The 21,893-nt window shown below is 49.0% G+C and overlaps 3 protein-coding genes across 8 annotated transcripts in view; 2 read left to right on the forward strand and 1 right to left on the reverse strand.

Annotated features, from left to right (window-relative positions):
• Positions 1-1,454: 1,454 nt before the first annotated feature.
• On the forward strand, positions 1,455-13,624 carry 2610028H24Rik (RIKEN cDNA 2610028H24 gene). Of its 5 annotated transcripts, none has more exons than XM_006514295.4 (8): positions 1,455-1,727; positions 3,039-3,075; positions 3,719-3,792; positions 5,190-5,354; positions 7,111-7,225; positions 9,907-10,022; positions 10,286-10,568; positions 10,777-10,845. In XM_006514295.4, the coding sequence occupies exons 1-7, from the start codon at positions 1,665-1,667 to the stop codon at positions 10,526-10,528; spliced, it is 813 nt and encodes a 270-aa protein (XP_006514358.1). In that variant the 5' UTR covers positions 1,455-1,664; the 3' UTR covers positions 10,529-10,568; positions 10,777-10,845. The 5 variants fall into 5 exon arrangements, with proteins under 5 accessions (XP_006514358.1, NP_084092.2, XP_006514360.1 ...); NM_029816.2 differs by lacking the exon at positions 10,777-10,845 and adding an exon at positions 12,893-13,624 and having other exon boundaries at positions 1,487-1,727; XM_006514297.4 differs by lacking the exon at positions 10,777-10,845 and adding an exon at positions 12,893-13,516 and having other exon boundaries at positions 1,687-1,727; positions 2,897-3,075.
• Positions 9,658-21,520, reverse strand: Ybey (ybeY metallopeptidase). Of its 2 annotated transcripts, none has more exons than XM_017313886.2 (5): positions 21,180-21,290; positions 20,563-20,792; positions 18,643-18,771; positions 16,663-16,731; positions 9,658-10,828 (listed from the first exon to the last, which is right to left on the reverse strand). In XM_017313886.2, the coding sequence occupies exons 2-5, from the start codon at positions 20,770-20,772 to the stop codon at positions 10,805-10,807; spliced, it is 432 nt and encodes a 143-aa protein (XP_017169375.1). In that variant the 5' UTR covers positions 20,773-20,792; positions 21,180-21,290; the 3' UTR covers positions 9,658-10,804. The 2 variants fall into 2 exon arrangements, with proteins under 2 accessions (XP_017169375.1, NP_766138.3); NM_172550.4 differs by lacking the exon at positions 9,658-10,828 and adding an exon at positions 11,973-15,725 and having other exon boundaries at positions 21,180-21,520.
• Mcm3ap (minichromosome maintenance complex component 3 associated protein) overlaps positions 21,308-21,893 on the forward strand; it is a 46,958-nt gene continuing 46,372 nt past the window's right edge. The window contains exon 1 of the mRNA NM_019434.3: positions 21,308-21,620. The gene's annotated coding sequence lies outside the window, so the exon portion shown is untranslated. The remainder of the gene's footprint in view (positions 21,621-21,893) is intronic.

The following is a 21,893-nucleotide window of genomic DNA, read 5'->3' on the forward strand; positions in this document are numbered from 1 at the left end:
AACACTTTATCAAAGGTCTTGCCCGGCAGCCTCAGGATAAGCCATGCAGCTAAGTGACCACAACACAAACAAAAAAAACAACAGAAGGTTTGACATTGCCACAAAGTAGCATTCCTCCGTGGGTTTACGGTCCTCTCTGGCGAGTTGAGACTTCTTGAGTCCCGGATTCAGAATTGGGTGTTTTGTGCAAACAAGAGAGGGAGCTAGGCTCCTTAGATGAAGGGGCCAGAAAGATAGCAAGATCAGACTTCCCGAGAACCACCAGAGCCCAGAGTCATACCTGAGTCTCAGGTTTTATGCAGTTCAATTTCTTACAACTGGCACGTGCCCAGCTCGCCTGTGCCAACATCCTCAGAAAGTTCTTGGCATGGAATCTCGAGAGAAACTCTGTAAGTGTAGTTCTTGGATCTTATTTCAATTTATTTTTAGTACTAAAAGCCATCGACGTAAGGAACACAGATATTCTCTCATGTGCTCCCTACCCTGTAAACATTTACTGCCCCTAGCAACTGCCTACCAAAGAGGACAGGACGAGGACAGGCATTTCACAACAGAGAAGCCAGTTAGCTCCTTCTAGGCCAGGGAGCCAGGGTCAGCATCGCAGGGGTAAGCTGTGTTGATAGATCGTACCTTCAATACTGCATGATAAGAAAAGCATTAATTCCCAGAAAGCCCAGTCAAACCGAGAGAAAACATCATCAGTGTCCCAGCTGAGCACAGCGTCCCCTTTCCTTTATTGGCCCTGTTTAGATACCCAGTCCCAGGCTTTGCTATCTCTCCTAGCAATGCCTTCTGGGACCAAGTAGCCACCATCTCAGGGAGTCTGCTGTTGCTTTCCTTGTCTACATATGTCCCTCTAACTCCCGTTTGATCTGTTGCAATTTCCAGGGTTACCTAGGCTCCAGGGTGTCGACCCTACCCTGGTTGTTTCATAAGTTCATAGGGTGATTGACTTACATCCCATCTGGTTTAGAATCTCAACCCCATATATTCCCCCCCCCTTTTAAATTCCTGTCTGTGTTCTCTATGCCAGTGCACTCTCTGTCCCAGGGTCCCCTTAGGCACTGCCTTTGACCCCTCTCTGGCCAAAGTCTCTGCCACAAAGAGTTTCCTGAAACCCTCAGGGAGCTCCTGTCTGATGGTCTCCTAGGTATCCAGCCACACTGCCTTTTTACTTTGAGGGTTTCAAGGAAGGACAAGAGTGTCCTAGAGGCAGTGGCAAGTGACCAGAATGGTGTGGTGTAGGTCTAGGGGCAATGAGGAGTCCTCCAGGAGTCTTCTACACTATCTCCCCGGGGTAAGCGGCATCTGGAGGAATCTGAAGTATTGTCTCCCTGGCCTTTTACCTCCCCACTGATCCGTGCCTGGCAACACCCGTGAGTCAGTGTTTACAGGTGACCCATTTGGGGACACAGAGCCAAGAAAGGACTCTCAGAGGTGTCCTGGCAACCCAGGACCTCCCTTCCTCACAGGCTAGCAACTGTCACAGACTTCAGGGCAGGCTCTGGCACTGTGGTCCAGGGAAGGGACCAGTCAGTCTCCCATTTACCTGTCTTGAGGCACCATGATCCCTGAGGGGGCTCTTTGTTATACATAACGAAGGGCCAAGGCAGAGTGAGGACTTTCAGTCTCCTACTTCTCTGCAGGCCCCTTATTCAGTTGTCATGACGTTGGACTCCTCGATGGCAGATCAGATGACCCGGCTGAGGTTACAACTCCTGGAACAGGTAAAACAGAGCCTCTCCACTACTGTTGTTAATCCCTTGCTTCACTCAAATCTCCCTCCTCTGCAGACAGCCAGGAGAAGTCCCTGCTTCTAGACCCTGCAAACCCTTTCCCTGCGTCTGGCTTCCTAATGAACAGCTATGGCTTCTTGTATGCTTTGTGTGTGTGTGTGTGTGTGTGTGTGTGTGTGTGTGTGTGTGTTTTCTAGCAGTTTCCAAAGTCAGGAGGCAGTCTGTGCCCACCAGCAAGTGTACTTCTAGGGCATGGCCCTACAGAGCTCCTGCACCTTCAGGCTCCAGTGTTTAAAGGGATACTCCTTACTGTGGAGACTGAGCCCAACTTCCCGGGGAAAAAGCTGGCCATGCCCAGTCTTCTCCATCTTTGCAACCATCGATGAAATTTGGAGTGATTTACGATCAGCAGCGTACCTGCCTGTGCACACAACTAAGCATAGTTCCCATGGGCTAGCTATCCCCCGCTTACCCCGGGGAGATAGCGTAGAAGCTCTGTACACTCTGCCTGCATTGCTCTTCTTCTATGGCTATCTATTTTTAAAAAATTATCTATTTATTATATGTGAGTACACTGTAGCTGTCTTCAGACACTCCAGAAGAGAGCATCAGATCTCGTTACAGATGGTTGTGAGCCACCATGTGGTTGCTGGGATTTGAACTCAGGACCTTTGGAAGAGCAGTCCATGCTCTTAACCACTGAGTTATCTCTCCAGCCCCCTGTTGCTATCTATTACCAAACCCCAGAATCCCAAATTCAGGGCCCAGGTGGCCCTGGATAGGCCCTGAGGGTAGTCTCTGCAAGGATTGCTACTCAGCAATCTGTCCAGAGCATCTCTCTCTCAGGATCTTCAGGGTAATCCTTGGGACTCATAAGAGAGCCCTCTTGTGGACCATCAGATCGTCTATCTTGGTTCCCATCACTGTGTCCCCATTGGGCCCCAGTAGGGAAACACTTGGAGTCCTATCAGGATACTCTGTGCTGTGCATCAGGATGTCCTACTGTGTTGTGTCTCTGCAGAGCATCACCTTAAGGTTTCCTCCAGGTAGCATCGTCCCTCTGGGTTTAGGATGGAGAGCGTACATTACATTCGAGAACATTACCAGAATAATCCTTAACAGAATGGGGGCCCTTGCCTCCACCTACTCACTTTTCCAAGCGCTTCTTACCATACTTCCTTTTGGATGCTGACCACCCCAACCCCCGGAGCTTTTGGCACATCAGCTACCTAGGCAGGTGGGCAGTGCAGACCCCACTCACCAACCTGGAGCCGAGTCACCATCACAGCTTCTCCCTCTTAGATGCTGGAGCAGGAACGGGACAGCATGGACAGAGCAGGTAAGAGCTAAAGATGGCGTGGGCACATCCAGGGAAGAAGGGGAGCAGACAAGAAGAGGGGCAGGCAGAGCAGGCTAGAACAACACACGCACACACGCATACACGCGTGCACTAGTGCACGCACACACACACCGTTAGCCAGCAGGCTCCTAGAGGGAGTGCATCTTGTAGATGAGGTCAGGTGACCTACCTCAAGTTGTTCAGTGCAGAAATTCTGCCTGTTAACTCAGACTCGCATTGTTCGGGTTGCAGGGGTGGGCGGGGTCTCAAGCTTTTCCTTCTCAGTCCCTGGGCCAGGCTTTGAAGCCAGGGCTATGGAGGTATGACTGGGCCCGTGGAGACCTCCTTCTTTATAGGATGCTGCAGCATCAAGGGAGATCTGTTCTACTGTCCAATGCCTTACATGACCAAGAAAATCCTCTAGGCTGACTCTAACCAGGTCTTTCCCTCTCTACCATAGCCCCTGCTCTCCCTGCTCCAACCCCGGCCTCTCCTTTAGGATGGATGTTTATGAGAGACCTGAGCTCAGGAGCTCAAAGACTCCAGGCTACTCTGAACCCTAGGGTTCAGGGAAGTTGGGACATTACATCAGAGCCACCAGCCAGGTTTATATACCTCATTGATATGTGCCTTCTTTGTGCAGGACAGCAGGAAAAGTCAGACACAGCCCTCCAGAGTGCTTTGAGGAGAAGGAAGGACCTTCTACAGAGACTCTGGGTAGGCCAGCACTCTCTGTCAAACACGGGCCCAACTCCCCAAGGTCTAACACACAGGCCAGCATACACCAACAAAGACGCTCTGAATTTATGGGGCCAATTAGCTAATGTTTGCAAAATTGAAGATGGTTAACTGAAATGTTGAGCATTCAGGAGACCAAATACTCCCACCCCATTACTTCCCTGAGGAAATCAGACAAAGTACAGCATCAGGACAGGCAATGTGTAAACTCAGAGACTGCTTAGGTAGCTGGCAACAGAGAAGGCAATGAGTTAAGGCCCATTTCCTCCGGGAAGAGCTCACTTAAGCTAAACTGGCCTCCAGCAACAAGTGGCCCTGCCTGGAAGCATCTCTATGGGTGTTATTCCAACACTGCTGCGGGACAGGAGGCTGGCTCTTTCTACAGTGAGGTAGATGCTGAAATTCATGAGGAACCATTAGATAGTTGCCTGGGAAACACTAAGGACAACCAGAAACTCAACAAGTAATTGGTATGTGCTCAGAGAAGAGGATTTCCGAGTGCTTACCAAGGCACACTATTGAACTTGGGGTCACAGTCTGTGCCCAATCTGGCCGCCCATTCACAATAAGCCAATTAAAAGACAAATCAAAGCCAGGCATGGTGGCACACGCCTTTAATCCCAGCACTTGGGAGGCAGAGGCAGGTGGATTTCTGAGTTCAAGGCCAGCCTGGTCTACAAAGTGAGTTCCAGGACAGCCAGGGCTACACAGAGAAACCCTGTCTCGAAAAAAACAAAACAAAACAAAACAAAACACAAATCAATGGGCTGGAGAGATGGCTCAGTAGTTAAGAGGACTGACTGCTCTTCTAGAGGTCCTGAGTTCAATTTCCAGCAATGACAGGGTGGCTTACAACCATCTATAATGGGGTCTGGTGCCCTCTTTTGGTGTGTCTGAAGAAAGCAATGGTGGTGTACTCGTATGCATTAAATAAATAAATAAATAAATAAATAAATCTTTTTTAAAAAGTCAAGTCAAAGCCGGGCGTGGTGGCGCACGTCTTTAATCCCAGCACTCGGGAGGCAGGTGGATTTCTGAGTTCTAGGCCAGCCTGGGCTACAAAGTGAGTTCCAGGACGGCCAGGGCTATACAGAGAATCCCTGTCTCAAAAAACCAAAAAAAAAAAAAAAAAAAAAAAAGCAACAGTAAAAACCAGAAGAGGATGGTTTATTGACTATGGTCACATTGGGAGAGACACAAAGAGATCCCTAGTTCCAGGGATTCCACCCTGAATATTTGGGTGCCATATTCCCTGGCAGGGGTGAGGCATGGTAAAACCACGCTGGTTAGGGGCTGCTCACGCAGTGAGGCTTGAGGTTGAATCAGTGACCTCTGCTGATGGCTCTCCAGCCAACAGGCTCTCGTCGTCGTTTTAGGAGCAGCAGCTGATGGATGAGCACTCCCCAGCCCATGCCTGGAGGATGCATGGAAGAGCTGCAGTGCCAACCCTGAACCCAGAGGTGCCTCCCACAGATGTCTTCCCTGCTGCCTCCCCACCTTTGCCCCGACCCCCAGAGCCACCAAGGATCATCCAGCACCCGGTAGGGAGGACTCTTGGGGAAAGGCAACTTGTGGTGGGGTGGGAGAAGTCACCACAATGCAGAAGGGCATGGTGTTGCCAACAGGCCATACAATCAGCGAGACCAGAGGCTTTTCTCTCCCCTCCTACCTTCCAGGGAGGCCAAAGACTCTGACTCTGTCTCTCTCTCTCTGTCTCTCTCTCTCTCTCTGTCTCTCCAGGAGTCCCCAGCAGGGTGCTGGTCCTCTGGAGAGGTCCATTCTGTTAACAGAAAATAGCAGCTTCATTTGCTGTCCATGATACCTTGGGTCCTCTGGGGGAAATACATGGAAGACCAGCTTAGGGATGGCGGACTCTCGGGACAGACTCACCTCCTGGTAGATCAAACCTAACCATTGGAAGAATTAGGGGAGTTTAGCACCAGTGGTCCCTGAATTCAGAGAAGCACTGCCCTTTAATACTTCACAGTGACCAGGGATGATTAAGACCCTGACTTAGGGACAGCGGAGTATACCGTTCTGAGAACTTTACATGATGTGTGACCTACACACTGCATCCTGAATCACCAGCAACAGAAACCAACTGACCTCTTGAGCAAATGATATACACGTTTCAAATTGTATATGTTAGTAGTGGTGTGTGCACATCTTAGGGTTTCCACCGCTGTGAAGACACCATGACCAAGGCTCTTTTTTTTTTTTTTTTTTTTTTTTTTGAGACAGGGTTTCTCTGTGTAGCTCTGGCTGTCTTGGAACTCACTCTGTAGACCAGGCTGTCCTCGAACTCAGAAATCTGCCTGCCTCTACCTCCCGAGTGCTGGGGTTAAAGGCGTGCACTACCACGCCTGGCCCAAGGCAACTTTTTTTTTTTTTAAGATTTATTTATTTATTATATGTAAATACACTGTAGCTGTCTTCAGACACACCAGAAGAGGGCGTCAGATCTTGTTACGGATGGTTGTGAGCCACCATGTGGTTGCTGGGACTTGAACACTGGACCTTTGGAAGAGCAGTCGGGTACTCTTACCCACTGAGCCATCTCACCAGCCCCCAAGGCAACTCTTATAAGGACAACATTTAACCGGGGCTGGCTCACAGGTTCATTTATCATCATGGCAGGAGGCATGGCAGGATCCAGGCAGACGTGGGGCTACAGGAGCCAGAGACAGAAAGAAGGGCTTCCAGGCAGCTAGAAGGGTCTCTTCTGCACAGGGAGGAGCTTGAGCGCCAGCAGATCTCACACAGTAATGCACTTCCTCCAACAAGACCACACCTCCTGACAGTGTCACTTTCTATAAGTCAATCTTAGTCAAACTACACAGCACGTGTGATACATATGTGAGCCTCATGCATGCCACAGCGCATACATAGAAGTCAGAGAACCACATTGTGGAGTGGCTGTCATCTTTCCATTGTTATATGAGTTCTGGGATCAGGTTTCCAGGCCACCTGGCAAACACCTCTACTCACTAAGCCATCTCATTGGTTCAAGAAAACACTCTTCTAAAGCAGAGGAGGTGGGAGGCCCAGGTGAGGTCTTTGCCTGGGACTCGGTGTAAGGGAACACAGGAAGTTGAGGGGGAAAGGCACAGGGGGATCTGGAAGACATCTGTCCTTTGGGCAAGGAAACAAACAGCCATTCATAGCAGAGGGAATGGATAGATCAATGACAGGGTAGACGGACAGATGGATAGACGGTTGGTCAAGTGTGCAGGTGGATGGTGGGGGATAGCTGCAAAGACCGTGCATCCAGATAGATAACCAACTTGCCTCTCTCAGGTCCCCCAGGCTCCTGCCACCATCATTCAGCAGCTACCGCAGCAGCAGCCACTGATTGCACAGATTTCTCCTCCTCAGGCCTTTCCCACTCCGAGGTCAGGAAGTATTAAGGAAGGTGCGTATGTGCTCCATATTGATTTTGCTTTCGTGTTGCGAAGTTAATATCGAAAAGGAAAATATGTCCTAAGTAGGTGTTTTCCTAATGAGAATATTTTCTAAGTAGGTGGCTGTCTTAGTTAGGGTTTTACTGCTGGGAACAGACACCATGACCAAGGCAAGTCTTATAAAGGACAACATTTAACTGGGGCAGGCTTACAGGTTCAGAGGTTCAGTCCATTATCATCAGGGTGGGAGCATGGAACAGGTGTGGTGCAGGAGGAGCTGAAGGTTCTACATTTTCTTTTCTTTTCTCTTCCTCCTCCTCCTCCTCCTCCTCCTCCTCCTCCTCCTCCTCCTCCTCCTCCTCCTCCTCCTCCTTCTTCTTCTTCTTCTTCTTCTTCTTCTTCTTCTTCTTTTGGTTTTTTGAGACAGGGTTTCTCTGTGTAGCCCTGGCTGTCCTGGAACTCACTCTGTAGACCAGGCTGGCCTTGAACTCAGAAATCCGCCAGCCTCTGCCTCCCGAGTGCTGGTGTTAAAGGCGTGCGCCACCACTCCCGGCTCCTCTTAATTTTTAAAAAGGATTTTTGTCTTGTGTCTGTGATTGTTTTGCCTGCTTGTGCATCACTGCCATGTTCATGCATTGCTCTCAGAGGCCAGCAGAGGGCACCAGGACTGGATCCCCTAGAACTGGAGTTACAGATGGTTGTGAGCTGCAGTATGGATGCTGAATCCAAACAAATCAGCCAGTGCTCCTAACCACATGGCCATCACTCCAGCCCCATACTTTATTTTTAATTACATTTAATTAGCCATGGGAGTGGGGGCCATGCATACACAGCACAATGTATGAGTAGAGGCCAAAGGACAAGCCAGGTAGACCCCTGGTGATAACAGACTCAATAATAATCCCCCAAACAACTGTCCTTTACTCTCTGGAAATAGAGGGTATATGAAGAACCAAATAAAAAACAACCCCTCCAAAAGACCATAGTTCCTTCATAATCAAATCCAAAGATAAATAGTTAAAATTCTGGAACAGAATTCAGAAGCCTAGTTAGCATTATATAACCAAGCCGTGGTGACTCACCTGCAATCCCAGCACTTGGGGTCTAGAGGCAAGAGAGTCAAAATTTCGGGGACATCCTTGGCTACATAGTGAGTTTGAAGTCAACCTGGGCTGCATGAGGCCTCATCTCAGAAAAGAAGAAAAAAAAAAAAAAGCAAACCATTAAAACAGACAAAACAGCAGCGGCTAAGCAGTACACACCTTTGATCCCAGGGCTGCGGAGGCAAAGGTAGCTGAGCTCTAGGAGTTCCAGGATAGCCAAGGCTGCAAGAAAAGACCCTGTCTCAAAACAAAATATAGGACACCCGAACTATTTTTTGGATTTCAATGGTGTGGAGTAAATGACACTGTTGTACTACAAAGTCTTTTGTAAAAGCATTTAGTTTTTTTTTATTCTTATGTATGGGCATGTTTTGCTTGCATATATGTATGTATGTTCGCCATGTGCGTGCCTGGCGTCCAGGGGGTACAGAATAGGACATCAGATCCTCTGGAACTGGAGTTACAGATGTTTGTGAGCAACTGTGTGTGTGCTGGAACCAAAGCAGGGCTCCTCTGCAAGGTCTGCAGAGTGCACTTAACCACGGAGCCATCTTTCCAGCCCTACAACGTATGCTTAATATTTGATCTTACAGCTTTTAAAAGACTGCATAGCTTGAAAGTCTTCACCAACAGTCCCTCTAACCATGATCGTTTTCTTTCTTTCTGAATTTGACATGTTTGAGTATGTAGCTGGAGTCATGTGACTTCTGTCTTTCTGTGACTGTCTTAGTTTGGTTAGTATAATGCACCTAAGACGAATCCATACTGTAGTCAGCGACAGATTGAATGGCATGGCAGAGTATGGGTGACCACATTTGGTCTCATACCTAGTTGTCTGGTATGGGAAGGAAGCCCAAAAGCTTGACTTAGGAGAACCCTGCCTTTTGGAGCACCTGCCACTCCTGCTGTTGGGTGCAGCCTCGTCCAAAGCTCCTGGAGTCCCTGTCCAGCCTGGGACTGCCATTTGGCCTCTTGACTCTGTCTCACAAGGGATTTGCAACAAAGGTCTGGCTTCCTACCTTGCTCCTATGGCCTGGCTTGGGCTGACCAGTTCCTAGTGCTTCTGTTTGAGCCCCTCTGATACTCTGGGCTTGGTTGTTTGACTTTAATGGGGCTGGCAAGAGTCCTGGCACTGTTTGCAGAGTTTAGCTGCTGTGGAAAAACTGCCTTTGTTTGTCCGTCACACTGTCAGAAATTACAACCTTGCCAGGTACCTTTGTTGGTGAGTGATAAACGTGCTAGACCTATGGCAACAAAGTCCCCACTGTGGGTGGCCTAAAACCAGTTCATTTTACTAGAGGCCAGACCTGCAAATCCAGTCTTCCCCAGCTACAATATTATTTTATTTTATTTTATTTTATTTTATTTTATATATATGAGTACACTGGTGCTGTCTTCAGACACACCAGAAGAGGACATCAGATCCCATTACAGATGGTTGTGAGCCACCATGTGGTTGCTGGGAATTGAACTCAGGACTTTTGGAGGAGCAGCCAGTGCTCTTAACTGTTGAGCCATCTCTCCAGCCCTCTGCTCCCCATTTTTAATGAGCAGCTAACGCATGAATAAGTACCCGACTCGCCTTTTAGACATGGTGGAGATGATGCTGATGCAGAACGCGCAGATGCACCAGATTCTCATGCAGAACATGATGCTCAAAGCCCTGCCCCCTGGGTCCTCAGGCCCCCGTGCTGCTACCCTCCAGGTAAGTTTGGGTGCTGAAATGTAGCCTTTGGCTGGGGGGCAGGGAGGGGCGTGGTGGCTGGGGGAGGGGCTTGCTCCAGAGACCCTGTGCAAGGATTTCTCCAGTTTGTTCGCCAGTCCTCTGCAAGAGGAACAGGTAATGCAGCTGGAGCCCAGACAGCTCTAAGCCCATGTAGGGACCCCAACACATTCTGCTGCCTTTCCTACCACTTTGGGCCCAGGGAAAGGATGTTGAAGTCCTGGTCTGGTTGTGTGCTCTGCCAGGACCAACGATGGATGCACCACGGAGTCCCAAGAGCTGAAAAGCAGAAGCCACCCCCGGTTCACCACCACCACCACTACGCGCCCACCACTCAGCTGCCCGCTGCCTCCACGGCTGGCGCCCCTGCAGGTTATGCCATGTGGCCTCCAGTGGTCGCAGCCACTGCGTTCCCACACGCAGCCAGCTTCTTGCCCACTGTGAGCCACCTGACCGAGGCATCGACCTCCCATCCTAGCTATCCTTAGCACACAAGTGTGGAGGGAGAAAGCTAGTGTCTTGCGGCAGGTAAGCGGAAAGATGGACCTGGTGACTTCTCTTCACCCACATGCCAAAGAGCACATGCATGCACTCTGTGGTCAGGCCCATGTACTGTGGCTATTTTGAAAGAGCCAGACAAAATTTCAGTCTACCATAGGGTTGCAGGTTGCAGGTGTCAGCCCCAGTCACCAGACCACGTGGGTCTCGGTCACCTTCTGGGAAATTTATCCTTTAGGTTTTTTGACGGCCCAGCAGGACTGGTCTCAGAAGGCGTCCATCCCGGAGAGCTGCACAGAAAAAAAAAAAAAAAAGTGATGCTTTTTGAGGCGTGCTCAGTAAGCACCGTGGCCTTGCCAACCTCAGTTACTCTACAGGGCCATCAAGGAAGGCCAGGAGAATGAATGCCTCACCTGGGCGGAATACAAACATTTTGTTATGAAAGACTAAAGAAAAACTACCCAAGATCAGAATAAATCATTATGGCTACATATACATTTTGACATTCTTATGGAAGGCTAGAATAAAAGTCAAACAGGCTGGAGATATAGCTCAGACAGTCTGAGGCTCTGTGTTATACCCTGGATGGGTGCTACACACGCCCCCACATGAAGCAAGGGGAAGTCGAATATTGTAGCTGGGGAAGACTGTGTTTGTCGGCCATACCTGGAATGACTTCATTTTAATGTGAAAGAAGCAAGCTGAAGAATTTGTGATATGACTTCAGGGCCGGGCTTGAGAGTTAAACTCAGCAGTTAAGAGCGCTAAAGGTTCTTCCAGAGGTCCTAAGTTCAATTCCCAGCAACCACATGGTGGCTCACAACCCTCTGTAATGGGGGATGGGATGTCCTCTTCTGGTGTGTCTGAAGACAGTGGCAGTGTCCTCATGCATGAAATAGATATTTCTAAAGAAGGAGGAGGAGGAAAGAAATAATAATAATAATACAGGGCATATACAGGGCTAACAGGATTGTTCAGCAGGTAAAGGTGCTTGCTCTCAAGTCTGATAACTGAGTTTTATTCTCAGGATATGGGGGCTTAGGTGGTGGTGGTAGGTGACCAACTTCTACAGGTTGGCCTCTTGCCTCCATTTTTGCATGGGATGTGCCTGGACCCCAGCCCCTGTGGCTGGTTAAATGTAATTAAAAAGAAAATAAGAAACTGGGCACGGTGGTGCACATCTTTAGTCCCAGCACTCCAGAGGCAGAGGCCAGCCTGGTCTATATAGTTAGTTCTAAGCCAGCCAGAGTTGCACAGAAAAACCCTGTCTCTAAAAACAAACAAACAAACAAAAAAGGGCTAGAGAGCTGGCTCAGTGGCTAAGTGTTAGGAGTGCTTGTTGCTCAGGTTTAAGTCATAGTGAAAGAACCTAGTGGAGAAACCCCCCACTCAATTCCGAGTTGGTGTGCACCCAAGGAATCACGAGAGACTGTCTTGATGCAAACACATGAGGTAGTTTAATGACGGAGCTCCGGGCCGACATGTATCTCACACAGGAGATTGCGGTTGTCGACCACTAGGCTTGAAAGCTAGGGGTTTTTATAGAAAAGGGTCTGGGGCTGGGGGAGGAATTGGCGCGGTTTCACACGATTGGTTCATTTAAACATCAGCAGAGTGTATGTGCAGATGGAGGTAACAGCAGAGCATCTGGTTAACATTTAACCCATGTCAGAAGGGTGGGAGATAGGGAGGCGCCAGGCCAGTCTGGACATGTCTTTGCATTCTCTTTATCTTTATGGCCAAGCAGCCTCAGGAATGTCTTAATGATGGGCCTGCCCAGGCATGTCCTGGCCTGTTCTGCTATGTTCTCAGTCCCAGGCTTCAAAGCTCACAAACAACTCTTTGGGCTATTACATGAATCACAGGACTCAAGTTTTATTTTCTTTCAATAGCACCACATGGCAATCCACAACTCTCTGTGACTCCAGTTCCAGGATAGTCAATGTCCTCTTCTGACCTCCAAGGGCATCAGGAGTGCACACATAAATACACACAGGCAAGATACTCATACTTATAACATTTTATAATCATAACAAGGCCCAGGTACATGTGAGGTCCACATGCATGCACGTGGGCACTGCAGGCTGTGTAAGTATGGGTATTTACACACGCTGTTTACAAAGCACTGTTCACTCCGGGAGGGTTGGATGGTTGCTCTCTCTCCTCCATCTCCACCCCAGCCCATCAGGTAGAGAAGAATCCATAAAGACAGACCTGTCTTTCAGTGCGCCTTGGGGTGTGGTTCCAGAGAAACTTGGTTTTGTTAAAAGCACCAGTTAAAGAGCTCACATAATTTCCTTCCTAGATGATGTTTCTAACACGATTTTCCTCTCATATGATTATTGATCTGATAGAAGGAAGATATTTGGCAGATGTTTTGTCTCAGATGGCCTGGCAATGCTGGGCTAACAAGGAGGAAGTAGCCTGGGAGCATCCTGGCTCTGGGAGCACCATCAGCCTCTGGAAGCTATGGGAGTGTACATGGACCCACCCTCACACACAGTCTTCCCCGTCCCTTTCAAGCCTGCTGTCTGAGGACCACCTGTGGGAGACTAAAGAGTCTGAGCAGGCCCTGTAGTGGGCTTAGGGGGTCCCCAGTGACTCAGGGAAAAGCTTCTCCTGGCCATGCCCCTTAACAGTGGTGACAGGGACTGCACCACTGTGCACAACTTTACTCTGAGAAGATGCACAGTACGCCCCAGAGATTTTAAAGATGGCTCAAGTGTGTGAGCGGCCAATCCACAGAGTCCATGAAACTCTCATCAAGATCACAGGCCCCAGCTGGAGAGATGGCTCAGCGGTTAAGAGCACTGACTGCTCTTCTGAAGGTCGAGTTCAAATCCCAGAAACCACGCAGTGGCTCACAACCATCTGTAATGAGATCTGACGCCCTCTTCTGGTTTATCTGAAGACAGCTACAGTGTACTTACATATAATTAATAAATCTTTGGGCTGGAGCGAGCAGGGCCGGAACGAGCAGAAATCCTAAGTTCAATTCCCAGCAATCACACGATGGCTCACAACCATCTACAGTGTACTCATATACATAAAATAAGTAAATCTTTTTTTTATTAGGTATTTAGCTCATTTACATTTCCAATGCTATACCAAAAGTCCCCCATACCCAAGTAAATCTTTTTTAAAAATTAAAAAACATCACAGGCCCTTCAGGGAAGTGAGGGACGAAATGAAATCTGGAATAAACACAAAGTGAGGAAGCCCCAAGTGAGGATGCTGTGCCTCCTGGAACAGGGCAGATAGTGCCCCCTCAGGCTTGGAGTCATCATAACAATGTGGCTGGACTCAGAGACAGCTGCTGACCAACCCACAGATTTAGGGCAGCTGAGCAACAGGCTGGGAATGTGGCAGAGCCTTGCCAAGCCTGACAAGATCCTGGATTCCATGCCCAGAGCTGCAAGGTCAAACCAAACCAAAAACAAAAACAAAAAAAAAAAACAAAAAAACCCCCCAAAAAACCAAAAAAACCAAAAACCCCACCAAATTAAACCAGAAATACCAAGCAGAGAAAAAGGGAAATAGAAAAATGAAGGGCACAGAAGCAGTCATTCCTTAAGGATGCTCAAAGGCGAGGAACCAGTTAGATGGCCGAGAAGAAGGGAACAGGCTGGCATAGGTGTATATGCGGGTACACCCAGCAGAGGGGTCAGGAAACCCTATCTAGGTTCAAGGTCCCTGGCTACCTGCTGGGAAGACTCTCGTGATCCAGATTTGCACAGACATTTGCATGTTGCTTTGAACTAGACTTCAGGTCACCAGAATTCCATGTTCCAGGCCTTGAGCAGAACTACCATGCCTCTAACAGCCAATAGGGGAGCCCCAGTGGCAGGACTACGGTGGCCTGCAGGATGTCAGTGGGATGGCAAGGCTGACAACCAGAGTTCCATCTCTGGGGACAAAATAATAAACGAGAGAGACATCTCCCCCCAGCTGACCACCCCACCCCCCGCAGTGGGAAATGTGTACCCACACATGACACACACCAAATAAAATCCTTTTTTTTTTTGGTTTTTCGAGACAGGGTTTCTCTGTGTAGCCCTGGCTGTCCTGGAACTCACTTTGTAGACCAGGCTGGCCTCGAACTCAGAAATCCGCCTGCCTCTGCCTCCCAAGTGCTGGGACTAAAGGCGTGTGCCACCACTGCCCTGCTCCAAATAAAATAAAGGTCATCTAAAACAATTACAAACAGCAACACAGATGGGGGACACTCCTGACTCTCTGGCCCCAGGAGACAAGGTCTGTGGGCTGTCCCGTGGTGTCTGCAGCCAACAGCTTAAGAAAGGCGAGGGCACAAGGTGTCCTTTTGGGCTTGCTGGTCTGCAGGCGCCTCCTCCTAGGAGAACAGGCTTCAGTGTTCTGGCACGTTCCTCCCACTTCAGGGAGACAAGGCAATCTGCCCAGACTCTACAGCTAGAAACCCAAAGAAGCACAAGAGCGTCCATGTTTCTTCTCTTAGAACGCCTGATTCTGCTTACAACAGAGTCCGCATAGATTTCTAATCAGAGTAAGGGCTGACAGGCACTTCCTTGGTACTTGGTCCACTCACAGAGTGAAGCTGTAGTGTGGGCTGAGGCCCTCCAGGGCAACAGGACCAGCAGAGATCCACTGTGGAGGTAAAAAGGCCAGCTTAGGAAGTTTGGGAAGGTCATGAAACACTTGCCCCTCCAGAAGGAAGAGGCTAATTAACATTTCTCAGACCTTAGGGCAGAACTGCCCTGTGGGTGGGGACACATCCTGCAGGACACCTTCAGACAAGGGACGTCCTTGTCACTTCATTCCCTAAAGACCAATCAGTTTAAAGGGTGCACTGCTCCGCCAATCACGTTGTGCCTAGTTGCTGATGCTCTCTTCTGCCCCTGGAAACCATATAAAAACTCCCTGAATGGGTGCTGGGGGTCGCCGCCTCTCCTTCGGGTCTGGGAAGACCCCAGTGCACTGGAACAAAAATTCCTCTTGCTTTTTGCATCTATTCCGGCTCCACGTGGTCCACTCAGGGGCTCCCTGGTAAGCAGAGGCTCCCTGGAGTCTTGCAGAGGGACGGGACTCTGTCCAACAAGTTCTCTGTCTCAAAGCTCTGTGGCATCAGTAGAGGCCCCTGCTCAGGGGTTGGAGCCTAGCTCCCGTGTAGCGGCTCAGCTCCTCCAGCACCAGCTTCTCCTGGTTGTACATCTGGAACACAGCAGAGCACAAGCTCTGGAGGGACTCTGGGGACCCTTGTCCCGAGTCCGAGTCCTCCCAGGGTTCACCTCCTTCTGAAGCCCCCCTAGCCGCTCCCCCAGGCTCTGCACAAGTCTATCAGCAGCACCTGAACAGAGACTCAGAGAGCTGTAGGTAGATGCAAGATCAAAGGACAGGACAGCAGGGAGTGGGCTCCCAAAGGAAGGGGGAGAAGCTGGGGTACACATGGGGCCCAGGGAAGTGTGGGGCAGGGAGGGAGTGGGCATAGACAGGGCTGGGTGGTAGCAGAAGCAGACTGCGATCTACTTTTAATTTGAAAAAAAAAGTTCATTCATGGGTGCTGGAGAGATGGCTCAGCAGTGGAGAGCACTCACTGCTCTCACAGATCGCCTGGGTTCGGTTCCCAGCACCCGTATCAGGAAGCTCACAACCAGCTGTAGTTCCAGTTTCAGGGGATCTACTCCTTCCTCTGCCTCTGCAGATAACCAGCACACACATTACCTACAAACGTAACCCAAGCCTATTGGACAACGTAGTGGGCTTTAAGTGTGGTACCCATTGGCCGTTAGAAGAAAAAAACCATGACTTAGCATTATTTGTTGCCAACTGATGGGTAAGGGTTTTTTTTATTATTTTTTATTTTTTGTATGTTTTTCTGAACATTAAGTGTCCCTTGACCCCCATCGATAATAGCTAGCATTCAGGGAATTTAACTTTCACCTGCCTGTCCAGGGTGCCTTTCAGGAGTGAAGTATCATGAGGAGCCAGAGCCTTCAATACAAGACCTCACCTTTCCAGGCAGGATGGATGGAGGCTGTAGTTCGGCCTCTTGCCATGGGGTTTCGAGGTGGGGGAGGGGAATGCTGGGCAGCAGCCTAAGGGTTAAGGGTGTATCTGGGGTAGCCCCTTGCACAGGTACCCCTCCTACCTTTTGCCACTCGGCTTTGGAGCTGTGGGTGAAGCCCAGCAGGTGACAGAGTCCATGGGTGGCTGTGACCTGTTGGAGTAATTGAGAAGTCAGCTCAGGGGATGATCTACCAGACGGCCGCCCCTTCGGGCTCACAGAGGACCCTTGTAAGACTGAGTTGTCCTACGCCAGGACCCTGGGGCAGGATACACAGTTGCTGCCCTGGGTTGGAGTTAATACTCAGTTCTCTCCTGTCTAGGCAAGTGCTACCAGTGAGCTACATCCCAACCTCTATCGCCTCCTGTCTAAAACAGAACAATTCATTCACTCAGTTCACTTAATTAGTGTGGAGCAACACTGTTTGGGGTTGAGACCAGGTAAAAAGAGTTGATTGTCCCTGGCAGTATTGGGAATCTGACTAGATAGAATTAAGCAAGGGTGAATCACGGTTGTAGTATCAGTGGTCTAGAAGGTTGCAGTGAAGTATTGATTGAATCCAAGAGTTCAAGACCTGGGTGGTATAGTCTACATCTTTTCATTTATTTACTTATTATTTTTAAATTGTGTATATGTGCACATGAGTACAGACATCCTTGCGGCCTGAGAGGACATCTGATACCTTGGAGCTGGGGGCAGGCGGTTGTAAAATACCTGACCCAGATGCTGGGAAGAGAACTCGTGTTCACCAGAACAGTGGCTCCTGATACCCACGGAGCCATCCCTCTAGGCTAGGGCGTAAAACAAGGTCAGGGCACCTGTGCAGAGTAGGCATGGTGGTCAGGCAAAGACAGGACAGGACTCGAGTAGGTGGAGGGAGAGGCTGGACGCAGCAGAATCAGTGTCGCCTGCTTCTAACTGCAGACAGGATTGGGTTATAGCCCGCACAAGAAGGGGTAGAACAGAGTCCAGCAGAGGGCACTGAAGATCTGAAGAGCCCAGCTAATGAAGAGCCTGCATGATGTCTAGCTTTGGCTGACCAGAACACCAAGATTTATAGAGAGGACTACTGCAAGCTAAGCTAAAGTTATCTCTAGCAATCTTTAGTACCCTCTAATAACCATTTACTACGAACCTTGGGATCTGCCCTAATACCCTCATGTTGAGCAGATCACCTCTTGGAAAGCATGGTTAGTCTGACACACTTCTAGCCTCGGCCATCCCTAAAGCCAGGGACACTCAGTGGTTGTGTGGGAAACCTACAGAATTGCCACCACCTCCCTGTATACTGTCTGTCTAACGTCTGCACTGAAGTCACTGGTGACATGTGCCTTTTGTCTATTCCGGGACTATGAGAGTTCACACAACCCCTTCCATGTTGTACAGTAACCCAAATCTGTTCTTTGGCTTCAGTAGCCACCCTCATTTGGCTCAGAATAAACTAGTTTCTTATTTCCTTTAAAGCAGAGGTGTTATTTTATGTCAACTGGCAGTGCCGCTGCTGGCTCTGGGCCACTTCCTTCACAGCAGAGAATTATAACTTCCCCAACTCTGTATAGCACAGGCTGCACTATCCGAGATCAAGGAGACAGTCAAGGCCAAGGCCTTAACTCTGGGTCACCACCAGGGCCTGCTTTGGGTCACTCTTCAACTCTAGGAGGCCCACAGACAGCAAGGCTGTGGGTGTTCTGCCAAAGTGGAGCTCTTCTACTGAACACTGGTACATCGCGTCTCTTGTTAGTTTCCCCTCCTGCCTTCAAACTCTGAAGTGTGGAGGCTCCTGTTCTGTTCTGGGTAGTGTAATAAGAAGCCAATCCAGCAAATTTCAATTAGGGAAGCATGGTCCCATTTCTAGAGATAAAAGCTGAAGAAGTCCCTGGGGACACCAGGCTTCCCCCCCCCCCCCCAGTGTGTTCTCCTTCCCTCAAGTCTGGAGCTTCCAGTCCCATCAATACAAGTGGTATGTGTGGATGCTCGTGTGTTACCAGGAGTCTCCTCTTCCACCTTCTCTAAGGTTCATTTGAAGTTCCTTTGCGAGCGTATGTGGCTCCGCACCCGACTTACCGTCAGGACATCACAGTAATCCTCACTTTCTCTGCAATGCTGAAGAATGTACTCCACCCCTAGGAAAATGTCTCCCAGATTATAATCATCCGGTGAGTGTGGCTGAGGAAATTCGCCAGCTTTCAGATTCTGAAAAGGAGAAACATCACCAGGTTACAAGGACCTGGCTCACTTGTTTAGCAGAGGGCACGGGACTCTTAACCACAGGATGCTCAAGCTGCATAATGAAGGCTAAGGACCATCAAAGAGTCTGAGGGGGTGGAATGCAGTTATCACACAGTGACCCTCACGTGCTGTTTTTATCAAATTATCTACTCACCCCCCCAACCCCTCTCAAAGTCACATTCAATATCATTGAATTGGCATATGGACACAATCACACTCTTTCCCCACTTGTGTGCCTGCCATTTTTTCCTGTTAAGGGAAACAGGCTGGAGAGTGGCTCAGTGGGTAAGAACACTGACTGCTCTTCTGAAGGTCCGGAGTTCAAATCCCAGCAACCACATGGTGGCTCACAACCATCGGTAACGAGATCTGACTCCCTCTTCTGGAGTGTCTGAAGACAGCTACAGTGTACTTACATATAAGCCGGGCGTGGTGGCGCACGCCTTTAATCCCAGCACTTGGGAGGCAGAGGCAGGTGGATTTCTGAGTTCGAGGCCAGCCTGGTCTACAAAGTGAATTCCAGGACAGCCAGAGCTACACAGAGAAACCCTGTCTCGAAAAACCAAAGGGTGGAAAAAAAAAAAGAGAAAAGCAGAAAGAACTTTGCTTTGACAGGGGAAGAAACGTGTGTATGCTATAATCCACTATATATATATATACAGAAACAAATCCTTCATTAGCTGTGGCCTCTTCAGACATGCTGTAGACCTTCAGTCCCCTCTGCTGGGCTCTGTTCTACCCATCTTGTGCGGGCTATAGCCCAATCCTGTCTGCAGTTAGAAGCAGGCGACACTGATTCTACTGCATCCAGCCTCTCCCAACGCACACCTCGAGTCCTGTCCTGTCTCTGCCTGACCACCATGCCCACTCTGCACGGGTGCCTGACCTTATTTTATGCCACAATCACAAGGCTTAACTTTCCAGGGTTAAGCCTGCATCCTTGGCTCTTTCCTTCTCTTTTCTATCCTTTGAAGCACCATTTACTACCAATTCATTCCCCAAAAGGAGTATTCCCATTTCTTCTGCTAACAATGGGGGAAGCTATTTAGACAATGTGGTTCCTTGTAGCTATCTATCGCAAGGGAATCTGTTGATAATGCTTACCAGTTTTTACTTTTCTGTCCAAGCATTTACTACTGAGGTACACTTAAAACTGCAGACACTCTTATTTGAATTTCCTGAGGGCACTGAGTTAGTGAGAGTGGTCCCTGCATAGAGGAATTGTGATGTTTAGGGCTAGACATACTTAATGGGTCTATGTCATATTGCTTCATTTCTGTTTTTTATTTGCTTGTTTTTGAGATAGAGAGGATTTTTTTTTGGACCGAGTTTCTCTTTGTAGCCCTGGCTGTCCTGTTAATCACTCTGTAACACCAGGGTGGACTTGAATTCAGAGATCTGCTTTTCTCTGCCTCCCAAGCATTAGGACTAAAGGTGTGTGCCACCACTGCCACCCGGCTGAGAAAGGGGCTTCTTATGTGGCTTTTGTCTGGCCTTAAACTAACCAGGCAGACCAAAGGTGGCTTTGAACTCACAAAGATTCGACTGCCTCTGCCTCTTGGATAGATGGGATTAAAGGCATGCACAGTCACACCAGGCTAGACTTCAGTGCATTTCCAGAAAACTTCAAAATCAAAGATAACCAGATCTGTAATGTAATTAACAGGAACTATTCTGGAAGGAAGGTAAGCTGTACGAGAAGAACATATATACATACATATATATTTATTTTAAATATGAGGTATACATATTTACCTCATGAAATGAGAAAGAAAGCACGTCAGTTGGGACATTTTTATTCCTGTAGATCCTATTAATGTTCTGAATAGTCTTGTTGTCAACACAGATGATCCCCAGGTCAAATTTCTTCACTCCTAAGATACTCCTGACTAAATCCATCTTCCTGCGAAGTGGCACTCTTCTGATGGGGACCACCCGCTGCAGATTTTTAATCACCAAACTCATTTCGGGAAGAACACCCAGCCCTTTAAAAAAAAAAAAAAATGGTTGGAAGGAACCTGTGGTTAAAGTTCGAGAAAAGACCCGTAACTACTAGAGAGTGATAAGTTATGTAAAAACACACACGCGCTCACAATAAAACTTTATTTGATGGGATTTATCTGGTGGCAATGCTAAGGGAAATCACCTTTATTTACCCTAGGAAACTAATAAACAGGGTAGACTGGGCACAACGTGCAGAATAAGGCAAGTGGTTTGGGGCGGTTGCAATGGTGCAGGACCAGGTGAGGATGAGTGTGGGTGAGCAAATGGGGTCGCTGTGGGTCCAGCGTCTCTCGGGCACTCAGGCTGGAGGATCCACGCACGAACGAGGGGCTTCCACGCCGCACAATGCGGGATCGCCGTGCACTTACCGAATCCGACCGTGAAGAAGGTCGGGGGTCTGGCGGGCCGCCTGCCGGAAGATCAGCAGCAGCACACCCCAGAGAGCGGAAGCCGGATGCGGAGGACCGGAAGTTGGTCCTACAAATTTGATGTCCGTAGCGCACACCCAAGAGCCCGCTCCAGTGGCCGGTTTGTTGCGGTGCGGTGGGCCCGGTAGAGGCTGCACGCAGACTGTGGGCGAGCACAAGCGCTGGCGACAGTGGCCGTATCTGGCGGACTTGCTCCTCCCTCCGCGGCCTCCGCTGTCCCTTGTGTCTTTGCCGAGTTGCTGAAGGCCTTCACTAGTCTTCGCTCGAAGGCGTCTGTTAACCTAGCGGCCGGCTTCCGGAGTGTTAAGCATCGGGGATAAAAAGCTATTATTTCTAGACCAGGGCATCGCAAGTTCGAGTTACCGGGAGAAAAATGAGATGGTAGGAACCCAAAGCAGTAACATTTTAAATTACGGTTTTTGTGTTTTTATTTATTTATTTATTTATTTTGCCTTGGAGATCGCAAGAATCTGATAAGTGATGTGTTCCCGTCTTATTACTGAGGTTTTGTTTGTTTGTTTGTTTGCTTGTTTTTTCCCCGAGAAGGTATCAATTGAATAAAATGCTTTGCATTTTTATTTTAATCATAACGGATCAGGCTTCACCTAAGCCTGCTGGAGCACACCTGTGGTCCCAGCAGAAGGGAGACCGAGG

The sequence above is a fragment of the Mus musculus genome, chromosome 10 (assembly GCF_000001635.26).
Source record: "Mus musculus strain C57BL/6J chromosome 10, GRCm38.p6 C57BL/6J".
NCBI lineage: Eukaryota > Metazoa > Chordata > Mammalia > Rodentia > Muridae > Mus > Mus musculus.

What these genes read in the sequence shown, in the direction of transcription:
- Ybey (NM_172550.4), bottom strand. Translation starts at nt 20,772, where the DNA reads ATGAGTTTGGTGATTAAAAATCTGCAGCGGGTGGTCCCCATCAGAAGA. An exon ending in TTTCTTTCTCATTTCATGAG is followed by an intron (nt 18,772 to 20,562) that starts GTAAATATGTAT and finishes TCTCCTTTTCAG; the next exon opens with AATCTGAAAGCTGGCGAATT. An exon ending in CCAAAGCCGAGTGGCAAAAG is followed by an intron (nt 15,726 to 16,662) that starts GTAGGAGGGGTA and finishes GCTGTGTTCCAG; the next exon opens with ATGTACAACCAGGAGAAGCT.
- 2610028H24Rik (XM_006514295.4), top strand. Translation starts at nt 1,665, where the DNA reads ATGACGTTGGACTCCTCGATGGCAGATCAGATGACCCGGCTGAGGTTA. An exon ending in GGACAGCATGGACAGAGCAG is followed by an intron (nt 3,076 to 3,718) that starts GTAAGAGCTAAA and finishes TTCTTTGTGCAG; the next exon opens with GACAGCAGGAAAAGTCAGAC. An exon ending in GTCAGGAAGTATTAAGGAAG is followed by an intron (nt 7,226 to 9,906) that starts GTGCGTATGTGC and finishes CTCGCCTTTTAG; the next exon opens with ACATGGTGGAGATGATGCTG.